The sequence below is a fragment of the Cyclopterus lumpus genome, chromosome 20 (assembly GCF_009769545.1).
Source record: "Cyclopterus lumpus isolate fCycLum1 chromosome 20, fCycLum1.pri, whole genome shotgun sequence".
Lineage (NCBI taxonomy): Eukaryota > Metazoa > Chordata > Actinopteri > Perciformes > Cyclopteridae > Cyclopterus > Cyclopterus lumpus.
In genome coordinates, this window is record NC_046985.1 from 17,860,524 (window position 1) to 17,871,276 (window position 10,753).

The following is a 10,753-nucleotide window of genomic DNA, read 5'->3' on the forward strand; positions in this document are numbered from 1 at the left end:
AGTTAACACGGGTAAGTCCCAGGTGAAGGCCAACAAGTCCCAAGTTAAAACGGGTAAGTCCCAGGTGAAGACCAACAAGTCCCAAGTTAACACGGGTAAGTCCCAGGTGAAGACCAACAAGTCCCATGTTAACACGGGTAAGTCCCAGGTGAAGGCCAACAAGTCCTAAGTTAACACAGGTAAGTCCCAGGTGAAGACCAACAAGTCCTAAGTTAACAAAGGTAAGTCCCAGGTGAAGACCAACAAGTCTTAAGTCAACACGGGTAAGTCCCAAGTTAACACGGGTAAGTCCCAGGTGAAGGCCAACAAGTCCCAAGTTAAAACGGGTAAGTCCCAGGTGAAGACCAACAAGTCCCATGTTAACACGGGTAAGTCCCAGGTGAAGGCCAACAAGTCCTAAGTTAACACAGGTAAGTCCCAGGTGAAGACCAACAAGTCCTAAGTTAACAAAGGTAAGTCCCAGGTGAAGACCAACAAGTCTTAAGTCAACACGGGTAAGTCCCAAGTTAACACGGGTAAGTCCCAGGTGAAGGCCAACAAGTCCCAAGTTAAAACGGGTAAGTCCCAGGTGAAGACCAACAAGTCCCAAGTTAACACGGGTAAGTCCCAAGTTAACACGGGTAAGTCCCAGGTGAAGACCAACAAGTCCCAAGTTAACACAGGTAAGTCCCAGGTGAAGACCAACAAGTCCTAAGTTAACACAGGTAAGTCCCAGGTGAAGACCAACAAGTCCTAAGTTAACAAAGGTAAGTCCCAGGTGAAGACCAACAAGTCTTAAGTCAACACGGTGTGTATCGTCATTCATGACTGTCTTTAAATTGTACTGTAACAGGTGCATGTTCCTTTGGGTTGCACTAGTCTAAAAATCTATGAACAATGCTTCACAACACTGAATGAAAGCATATGGAGCGTCCCATAAGCAGATGGCAGCTGTATGTGTGAGTCTACACAGTGTGTGTGGGTTATGGGGTAATTCTAAAAAACTTTGACTACAATAACAACACAGCAATATGTATCACAGCTGTGGGGAAATTACAATCAGGCACGAGAATATACATTCACAAATAGATTTAATGGTCCGCACCTCCACTTTTACAACCCCCGGACACACACATTTAATGGATTTCCTTCAGATCTCTGAGGCAATGTGGCAATATGAGATGATAGTTTCATTCCTGGCACTGTCTTGCTGCATGTGTCTTGTATATGTGCCGCGGTTCCGGAAGCAATTAGGAAACTCTTCCGCCTCAATATGTTCAACATGAATGAAGCAACCTGTGTAAAAACCCAGGTTTTAATCAGTGAGACTGGTATTACGTTTCACATACTTTTAATGAATTGCAGCCTGGGCGGTTTTCAGGGATTTGGCTTGTGATTGAAATGTTCATTCAGCCCTTAAGGATTGTAAAAATGTCAAGGTACGATGAAAACTTCAACTGTTGTTTGGTGGCATGACAAAGGGTTCAAATGTAACGGTAGTAGTAGCCTTTATCCTGAATATTAGAACTCTGCAACAAGCAGCCGTACCACTTTCCACCCAAACAATTGGAGGTGACTGTTGCTGCAGTTGGAGTTTCCTTCGAGGCGCACCAAGAACTCAAATTAATTACACGTACAAACAACTAAGAGAGACAAACCCAAAGCATTATCCATTGGCCTCTAAGGGATGTCTCAATGTTAGGTCGGTTGTCAGTGTGGGTGTTCTCTACCAAAAAGGTACAAAAGCACAATAGAGCTATTAATTGCAAGCGTTTTAAACTTTTGAGGAAATTCTCATAAAAGTAGTAAAACGAACAATCAAGGTTTAACAAGGTGATAAACTCTGGGATAAAACTCATGGAATGTTTTGATCAGTTGTGGTCACCTGATTGATTCATTGTAAATTAGTTTGGCATCACTATAGAGCAACATCCAATTATAAGGACCTTCAACCTTTTAATGGTCTCATCTAGTGAGAAAAAAAGCAATGGACCCAATATTATTATTGCTAATTTTGTTTCTTAAATGCATTTCTTGTTTCTAGGCACTAACAACAACAACAACAACAACAACAACTAATAATGAATTCAATTCAATTCAATGGGGCTTTATTGGATTAGCAGTAAGACAAAAGACAATATTGTCCGAGCATTAAAATACAAAAGTACATAATAATATTATCAACACAACATTTTGATTGCTATAAAACGATAACAGCTTATCTTATCTTTTCTTAAAATGTTGTTATTCCTTGACAAAAGCTCAACTTAAGACTGTGTTTTGGCGCCCCTCAGTGGACAACCACCACCACCACAGGATGAACTGCGTTTTATAACACCGTGAGTGATTAGTGTCATAATATAAAAGTAGACATGTATTCAGTATTGGGACAAAAAACACGTCAATACGTTTGAATCCAGTCACTAGGCTATCCGTATGACTTCATGATATCAACAGGTTATTAGAACCTAATAAGTAATAACCATGTTGGGCCTATTAGGGATGGTGTAAAGGAGTGTTTCAAATGTTGTTCCCACATGCATGTGCTTCCTTTGTGCAGTATGTATACATTGTAGTGTAGTGTATTATAACGTACAGTGTTGTACTATAGTGTTTGCTATATGTCCTATATAACTCACTGCCATTGCATTTGATACAACCACAAGTAAAAGCAGATGGACAAAAAATCAGGAACACCATAGTCTCAGAACGCAATACTCGATATCGACAACTCTGGGTTCATGACACACGAGGAAGAGGACTACTGGGCTCTTACGGCTCATGTTATATCACCAGCATGTTACTGAATGCGTACGTCGTGTGGTCGAAAACAGCGTGATGACGTACTTGGTTTACGCACGGCACTCATAGCTCACGGTGGCGTATCCTGCTCGTTGACATTGGGAGAGCACACCGACACAAGGACGCCTCTCTGCTGACTCCTCTTCCAGGTACAGTCGGCGTCTCTCTCGCGCTTATTGTGCTCCCACCCCCTCGAGACAACGCGTTTAGACCGACAGTAAAAGAGGAAGCTGACGGGGTTGTTAACGTGTTAAAATACAGGATAGCAGGACAGTAATACAGGAAACATGTAGGGCTAACGTTAGCATAGCTGCTAAGTAGCTCACGGGGCATGGACGGTCTGGGGGACTGGAACCAAGCTGTCAGCCAGCATTACCACATTAGCTTTGATGCTAATGCTCACCGTGAGGTTAATCAAACTTGTGGGAGGAGTCAGGCTGGCTAGCCCATCCGAAGGGCAACATGGATGTTTTATGTGAGCTGGCGATTGGAGTTCACTTAAAAACACATTATTTCGACTGAACTAAGGAACGTTAGTCATAAAGCATGGTACCCTTAAGTGCAACCCCGCTTCAACATAACTTTTTTCCGATAACTGGCCTGATGAATAAAGACGGAAGTCAGCTCCCATCGTTTGTCAGGGAAGTGCTTTATGTAGAGCTAGATGCTCGTTTATATATCTGCCTCCATCTATGTGCCTACAATGACTGCCATACCAATTCATCTGACATCCGTATTGACTGTGTGTGTGTGTGTCTGTGTGTGTCCCCATCTGACAGGGCAGGATGGGAGCCTCCTTGTCTACTCCTGCGGCTCCTACAGTCTGGGCAGAGGCGATGACAGCCGCCCCTCCTCAGGGCTGTCCCATGGACCAAGAAGCCCCGCCTGTTAAAGGTGCTAACACTCTTTGTTTTGTTTATTTATTTGTCTAGTGCTTAACACTAGTTCTGTTTTACTTTTTTTTAGCAATAGTTGTTAAAATTGTGTTAACATGTTGCAATTTGTTTGTATCTGCTTCTCTTAGTTTCTCCACCTGTGGAGTGCCCCATGCATCAAGCTCAGCCTGTGAAAGGTATTACTCTTAAAGTCCTGTTCAAGTATGTGTGTCATGCCTGTAATGCTTAACAGATGTGTTTCCTAGAAACACTGACCCATAAGTTGCAGGTTAACTTAAGCATATAAAGTCATACTGCTTTCCAATGTTTAATTTATTTTTGTTTCAATGGCTTGAGCCACGACACCGTTTCGATTTTCTTTTTCTTGACTGGGCTCTGTCACATCTTTTTAACATTCGCATTGTTGAAGGTTGTACTGTCCAGGGTTGGTACCTGCCGCGCCTCAATCGGGTGCTCTTATTTCCTGTAGCGTCACCCCCTCCGGAGTGTCCGATGCACCAAGCAGTGCCGGGTCCAGTTCACCAGGACCGGGCCTATGACTTTGTGGAGTGTCCCATGAAAGCTGCAGAAGGCATGAAGAGTGACATCGACCCAGCCAACATGGTAACTGCACCACTTAAGTGTAGAAGTGGGTGATGGGTGGATGGAAAAGGGAGTGATAGTATGACAAACAAGTGGAAATGGATCAATTTAGTCTTTTTTACATTACATGTCATTTAGCTGACACTTTTTGACTAAAGAACCACAGGGTAAATTGCAGTTCTCAAAACAATAAGCAGAAAAGGTGCAACCTCTTGGAGAGATGAGCTATGGATCACATTGGTGTGTTGTTGAGCTGTCTCCTGCCTGTGTGTGTGTGTGCAGATGCCGCCTCCTAACCAAGTACCAGCTCAAGACCAGCCCTTCGCCCTCCCACTGGCCAGAGAGGAGTCCAACATTCCTCGTCACAACACAGAGAAGAAGTGGGTTTACCCATCTGAGCAGATGTTCTGGAACGCTATGCTGCGGAAAGGGTCAGTCCATACCGCGTATGCCGGTTCATCACCGGACACCTGGGCAGTGACGTAGCACACATGTAACATCCCCTAAAACATTTTAACACTGAGAAACCCACATAGAAGTTGTATACGTCATCTGAAATCTGGGAGCCTGAAGATAGAGTTAAAAAGCTAGAGTGCTATTTGTTGTCTCCCCGGGATGGCAATGAGGGTAATTAATAATAGATTTGATTCTGAATTTGAATTGCACAACATTTGTCTTATGACATAAGCCTGCAGGTGAGCTCAGCACAACTCCACCGCCCCAAGCAGCACCCTTTCACAGTGGATCAGGCTCTTTTCTGCGTCCTTCTGAAAGCAGTTTCTTTTTTATGTGGAGCGTTCACTGCAGATACTTTTCGTGGACGCCATAGCTTCTGCCCTACTCAACTGCTGATTTCTATTTATGTACTTCCACCTTCCTGTCTGTCACATCACCGATACAAATCAATCAATATTTGGCCAAGAACTAAAGTGATTGTATGTAATTATTGAGCATTACGTCATGATTAAAGTGTAATGGTTGCAGAATGTGCTGCTGTAGAAATAAACAGTAGGTATTGAGCGGGCATAAAGTGAAAAAAAAGTGATTTAAAAATAGATATTTAACAGAAACTTATCTTGCCTCGTTTGCAGTAGGCAACCGGTATCTCTGATTGAGGCTTTAGGTTTCTTTCTAATCTTTAATTGGCGTAATGGCTGAATCCTTATTCTGTATATACTGCTAGCTTTAATAATTATAGCATCACACTCTTAAACTGGGAGGAGAGGGAGACTGGGTTGGTTCTTTTATCTGATTTAACGCTCGGCCTTGTTCGTGCTGCAGGTGGCGCTGGCGTGAAGATGACCTCGGCGCTCAAGATATGACCAACATCATCAAAATCCACAACACGAACAACGAGCAGGCCTGGCAGGAGATCCTAAAATGGGAGGCGCTGCATGCAGGGTGAGTTTGAACAAATGAAAAGCTGCAAACCTATGATTTTAAATAGTTTTACAAGTTGTCCACAAACGTTTTCCAGTTTGATCTGCCTGTACATTAAAGTAGTGGCAGTTATTTGATGAGCACCGTGTCTTGTGTTGCAGTGAATGTCCTTGTGGGCCGACCCTGAAGAGGTTCGGTGGTAAAGCCAAAGAGTTCTCCCCCAGGGCTCGCTTCCGCCACTGGTTGGGGTGAGCTCCTTCACACCTATAGAAGAACTATTTTCTGTAACCAGCGTAGCAATACAATCACAGCATAAGTTTAAACTTTTTTCTTTTCTTTCTATGGTCTTGAAAGGCCGTTAGCTTATGCTATCTGCTAATCTGCCGACATGAAATTGCAATGACCGGGTTTCAACAAGTAGAGTGCAGCTGCTATGCGTATTTGTAACACAATATGTGGACTTCAAATAGTGTTCGCTATAATGTCAAGATTGAATCCATCAACCACACTACACAATCCCTTCAACATTGTTTTTTTATGGGCTTTAGTTGCTCTTAAAGTTATCAGCTAGCAGTTTCATCATTTTGTGGCATTGGTTCAAAATACGAGGGGGGATAAAGGGAAAGCAGCCGCCATGTACTCGGTGCTCCAGTGATGGTCTCGAGCTGCTGTTTGATGTCACAGACGCTTAGGAATCAGACTTCAGCTTGAACAGGAGGACCTCGTGTTATTTTCACCTGTTAGTAAAACACAAACAAGGGAAGAAGATGTGGAGACGGTGAGACATTTTGTAAACGTGCATCATTAGACATAGTTCAGTGGAGAGAAATGTGGTATGTGCTACTTACAATGTAGCCATTTTATTACATTTATCTAACGTAGAAACATAATTGCACCTTCCATCCTGTCAGTCAAAAACCAGAGTGACAGACACATTCAGTCACAGGTCTTATGCTGCTTTTAAGGGACAGTTCACTCTAAGATTAAAAATGGCTTGTTTTTGGTGTGATCTGCCTAGTTTTGGAGGTATAAAAAATAAAAAAAAATATCGACACTGACTTCCCTCCGAAAAGCGAGCTGAGAAAGGAACTAACATCCCAGTTGTCTGGACAGCAGTCATTTTTCTCACAGCTGACCACAAAAGCCACCGAAGCGTCGTTTATTGCTACACACTGACGTGAGATGGCTTAGTCGAGGGAAATTCCTGCAGAGATTTCGAGAGCTCTGTCCGGAGATTAAGGAGTTATTCCGTGTTGCTAAACATGCAGAATACAGCCAACTAAATGACGATCAGTGGCTGCTAGACTTGGCATTTTTAACCGATCTGACCAACATGTTGAATGACCTTAATGTAGAGCTGCAGGGAAAAGACAAAACCGTGGTTGATATGATCAGCTGAGTTAATGCTTTCAAACGGAAAATGCAACATCTTTCCTCAAAGCTGCAGCGCCATGATTTGGCAAACTTCCAGAACCTCGCATCAGAGCTGGAGACGCAAGGCAAGGCGTGTGTGCAACTTGATAGTGCACGCTACATAGACCAGATTGAGAACTGTCAGTTTGACAGACGCTTTCAAGACTTTGCTTTACTGGAGCCAGTCGCTACATTCATGTGCTACCCTTTTCGAGAAGATGCTGAGGTTGATTCACTTGCATCAAAAATTGCAACACTGTTTCACCTCAACTCATCTGGAGTGGAGGATGAGATTCTGACACTACAAGCTGACATTCAGCTGGAGTCCAGGGCTCATGGACAATTCTGGAACTTACTCAGAGGAAAAGTACCCCAACATGAGGAAATGTGCTACCTTCTTGACTGCATTATTCGGCTCCACTTATTTATGCGAGTCAGCCTTTTCCCACATGAAGATTTTTAAGTCCAAATACCGTTCCACCTTGACTGACGATCATTTGGAAGTGTGCTTGAGGCTGGCTAACAGCAGCTACTGTCCGGACTATGCATCCCTGGCTCACTCCATTCAGTGCAAGTCATCAGAATAATATATATCTAGATTGATAAATAGCACCATATTTCATTGGATTCATCTCTCCTCCTCTTTAGCTATGAGCTGCCTTTCGACCGCCACGACTGGATCATTGACCGCTGTGGGAAGGAGGTGCGCTACGTCATCGACTACTACGACGGGGAAATCAACAAGGAGAACTACCAGTTCTCCATCCTCGACGTGCGCCCCGCATACGACTCTTTAGGCGCCGTCTGGGACCGCATGAAGGTGACCTGGTGGCGCTGGACCTCCTAAAAGGGACTTGGACACTTGCGTCACACACACACACACACACACACACACACGCATACATATAGGTCACTGTTTGAATTCAAACACACACACACACACACACACACACAGACTCTGAAACTGGCGTTCCTTATTTCCGCTCTGTACAGGATGTGTGGTGCTGTGAACGAAAACATACCCAGAACTTATGAAGACAAATAAAATGACTGTTGGTGTTTGCAGAACGTCTGTTGGGCATAAAGCTTCATCTCATCATATTTATTTCTGAGGAAAATCCTCTTTTGGGTTTGCGTTGCAGTTCAAAGGTCAGCGGGTGTCTTGCTCTGCCTTCACTCTGCTCGCACTTCAACATTAAAGAACACTCCGCCGAAGTTACACACAAAGTTTGTTGTCTTCTGTGGCCAAGACTGAGAAGAAAAACAACCTGATGTCATGGTGAGGTCATCGCTGATCTAGGTCTATTCTTTTAAAAATGGACTAAAAGTCAGCATACAGCTTCTGCTGCCTCAATTTTAACCATTTATTCGTTGACCTTTCCCGAGGTCCCATGCTGCCTTTATGTTAAAGCAGTACTGAGTTGCAGGAGAACTTAAGTACAGATTTGCAGTACTATTCTGCTATTGCTGCTTCTGATTAGTTGCATTTCATATCAGCTTTGAGTCATTGAAAAAATGAGAGAGAGTAAATGATTTCAACATTCTCCTCGTTTCCATCAGCTGAATATGAACTTCTAGTTTAAGTTAAAAGACATGACACAGATCACATTGCTGTCTGAAGTTTATGTTCAGAATCATATAGTTCAAATGGTCACTTATGGACCACAGGATATTGGTGATGTGGAAACTAAATCTCACTTTATGACTGTATGACCTATCACACCGGCTGCATCACTGAAACAGTGGGAACCCTGGTTGTGATCACAAAGGTTTAAGCTTCAAAATAGCTTATATTCTCTATTTGAAATTGATGTGTATATAGTGAAAATATATAAATAAAAGAAATGTCCCACTAGGACACTCCAGTTAGTTTTCTTTGTGTCGTCTGCCAGACAGTATTTTGCTTTGGGTGCTAATTAACTTGAACTGTGGCTCAAATGTAAACCAGCTCACGGCTGTACCTCTGTCAGTGACCCTCCATGTGGACTGAAAGGTGCTCAGAGTGGAGGCAGCTCCCTGACCGGCTGACTGTGATGCTAGAGAACCCACCATGTGGTTCTCCACTGGTCCATGCTGTCATGTTTTACTGGAGGTAATATGTTTTACTGGTATGTATATATATATATATATATATATATATAAAAACTTTTTTTTTTTTAAAGGACCTGGATGGACATGAGCCTTGCTGTTAAATCAGTTGGACATCAGTAGATTGTTTGAAAGTTAACTGTTAATCACTGCAGTTTATTTTGTATACTGAAAACTCTATTATTTCATCAAGGGTGTTAAAGCTCTAAATTCACTTTCTATCAGAGTCAATTAATGACTTTGAATCTGCTTTTGCTCCCGCGTTGTATTCAGCTTATTGTTTTTGGTTATTTGTATTTATTGATGGAGTAGATTTCCGAGGACATAATCTTGGTTCTTGAGAAGAAGTTCTTGTATGTAAAAATTAAATACATCATTTTATTAGCTCTGGTGGTCAACTAAACTTAACAATAAAGCTGCTCATCTTCTGCCTCTGAATCCTATTTGCCTTTCCTTTGGAAACCAGAAACCAACATTGAAAGGGGAAAGTACATTCAAAGGAACAGTAGTAAAGGCACAAGTTGGAAGAACAGCGTTAAGTGTCGAGACCAAACCAACCCCACAGCCGCGCATTTAGAACCATCTGCTGGACGCAATGCAGCATCACAGCTGGTGAAAATAAACCGCATGGCTGTCTCAGTTTTTTGTCTCATCTCAGCTGCCGACTGAACTAACTAACTACAGGATTTATCACGTTCATAGAGAAAAACTCAGTTTACATTACATGTCATTTTTACATTAACATTATCAGCCACAGAGCATTACATATAATTACATATAAGCATTACATATAATAATAATAAAAGTTCAATTCACAGCAAGAATGAACAAGCCCACTGGCATAAACAAAGCACAAGACAACTTAAAACCCTGTTTCTATCGGCCTGATCTCACAGGAAGGCGTTTAAATAGTAAGACGATGTTCTTAAAGCATTTGAGACTTTTTGCTTGTCATTTTACGCCACATATTACTGGATACACCTCATTTTTTATCCCACAACACTTGCCCTGAGTGTCGTTTAGTCAGCGTATGCGTTGACGTGGATTCCGTACAGACTACAGAAAGCAAGAATGCCATTGGTCTTCCACCATTTGCTGCTTTCTACTCTGGGCTCTGAGCAGTTTTAGGTTCCAAGACAGTCCGATCAAGTTCTTCCATTAGGACGGTTCACTAGTCCTAATGGACTAGGAATAGGATTATGCTACGTGGTTTTTAAAAGTGTCATTTTACATTACAACCCAAAAACACAGATACATTTGGAAGCACATACGGACGGATATTACTCAAAACCAAGGCGATTTGATGCGTCTTATGCTGTGTAAGTGGATCCACGACCCGACTCAGTTGGACGTCTTTACATATTTTGATAAACACACACGCACACACACACACAAAACTAACTCCAGAATTCAGTACTATGGGATCAGTCTTTCCGCGTGTTTTCAACAATTATTTTCTGACATTTATAACGTGTTTTCTAAACAAAGATTTGACTCCACGGTTGTTCACAGGAGAAGTTGGGAGACTTTGTTTTCCCAGAGAACCGTCCGTGGTGATGAGAGCTGACTGGTGTATATGTGTCTATCTGGAGTGTAGGGATACGTTTCCACGG

At 42.5% G+C, this 10,753-nt stretch overlaps 1 protein-coding gene across 2 annotated transcripts; it reads left to right on the forward strand.

Annotated features, from left to right (window-relative positions):
- The first annotated feature begins 2,831 nt into the window (after positions 1–2,831).
- Positions 2,832–9,571, forward strand: LOC117749727 (cytochrome c-type heme lyase). 2 transcript variants are annotated; one of them, XM_034560435.1, is made up of 8 exons: positions 2,832–2,930; positions 3,561–3,675; positions 3,806–3,853; positions 4,147–4,280; positions 4,542–4,690; positions 5,541–5,660; positions 5,801–5,887; positions 7,701–9,571. In XM_034560435.1, exons 2-8 carry the CDS (start codon positions 3,567–3,569, stop codon positions 7,897–7,899), a joined length of 846 nt encoding a protein of 281 aa, XP_034416326.1. In that variant the 5' UTR covers positions 2,832–2,930; positions 3,561–3,566; the 3' UTR covers positions 7,900–9,571. The 2 variants fall into 2 exon arrangements, with proteins under 2 accessions (XP_034416326.1, XP_034416327.1); XM_034560436.1 differs by lacking the exon at positions 5,801–5,887.
- Positions 9,572–10,753: the final 1,182 nt, after the last annotated feature.

Bases quoted from the DNA above. Each gene is read 5' to 3' on its own strand.
- LOC117749727 (XM_034560435.1), top strand. From the start codon at position 3,567: ATGGGAGCCTCCTTGTCTACTCCTGCGGCTCCTACAGTCTGGGCAGAG. The intron at 3,676-3,805 runs GTGCTAACACTC...TGCTTCTCTTAG, and splicing joins AGAAGCCCCGCCTGTTAAAG to TTTCTCCACCTGTGGAGTGC. The intron at 4,281-4,541 runs GTAACTGCACCA...GTGTGTGTGCAG, and splicing joins ACATCGACCCAGCCAACATG to ATGCCGCCTCCTAACCAAGT.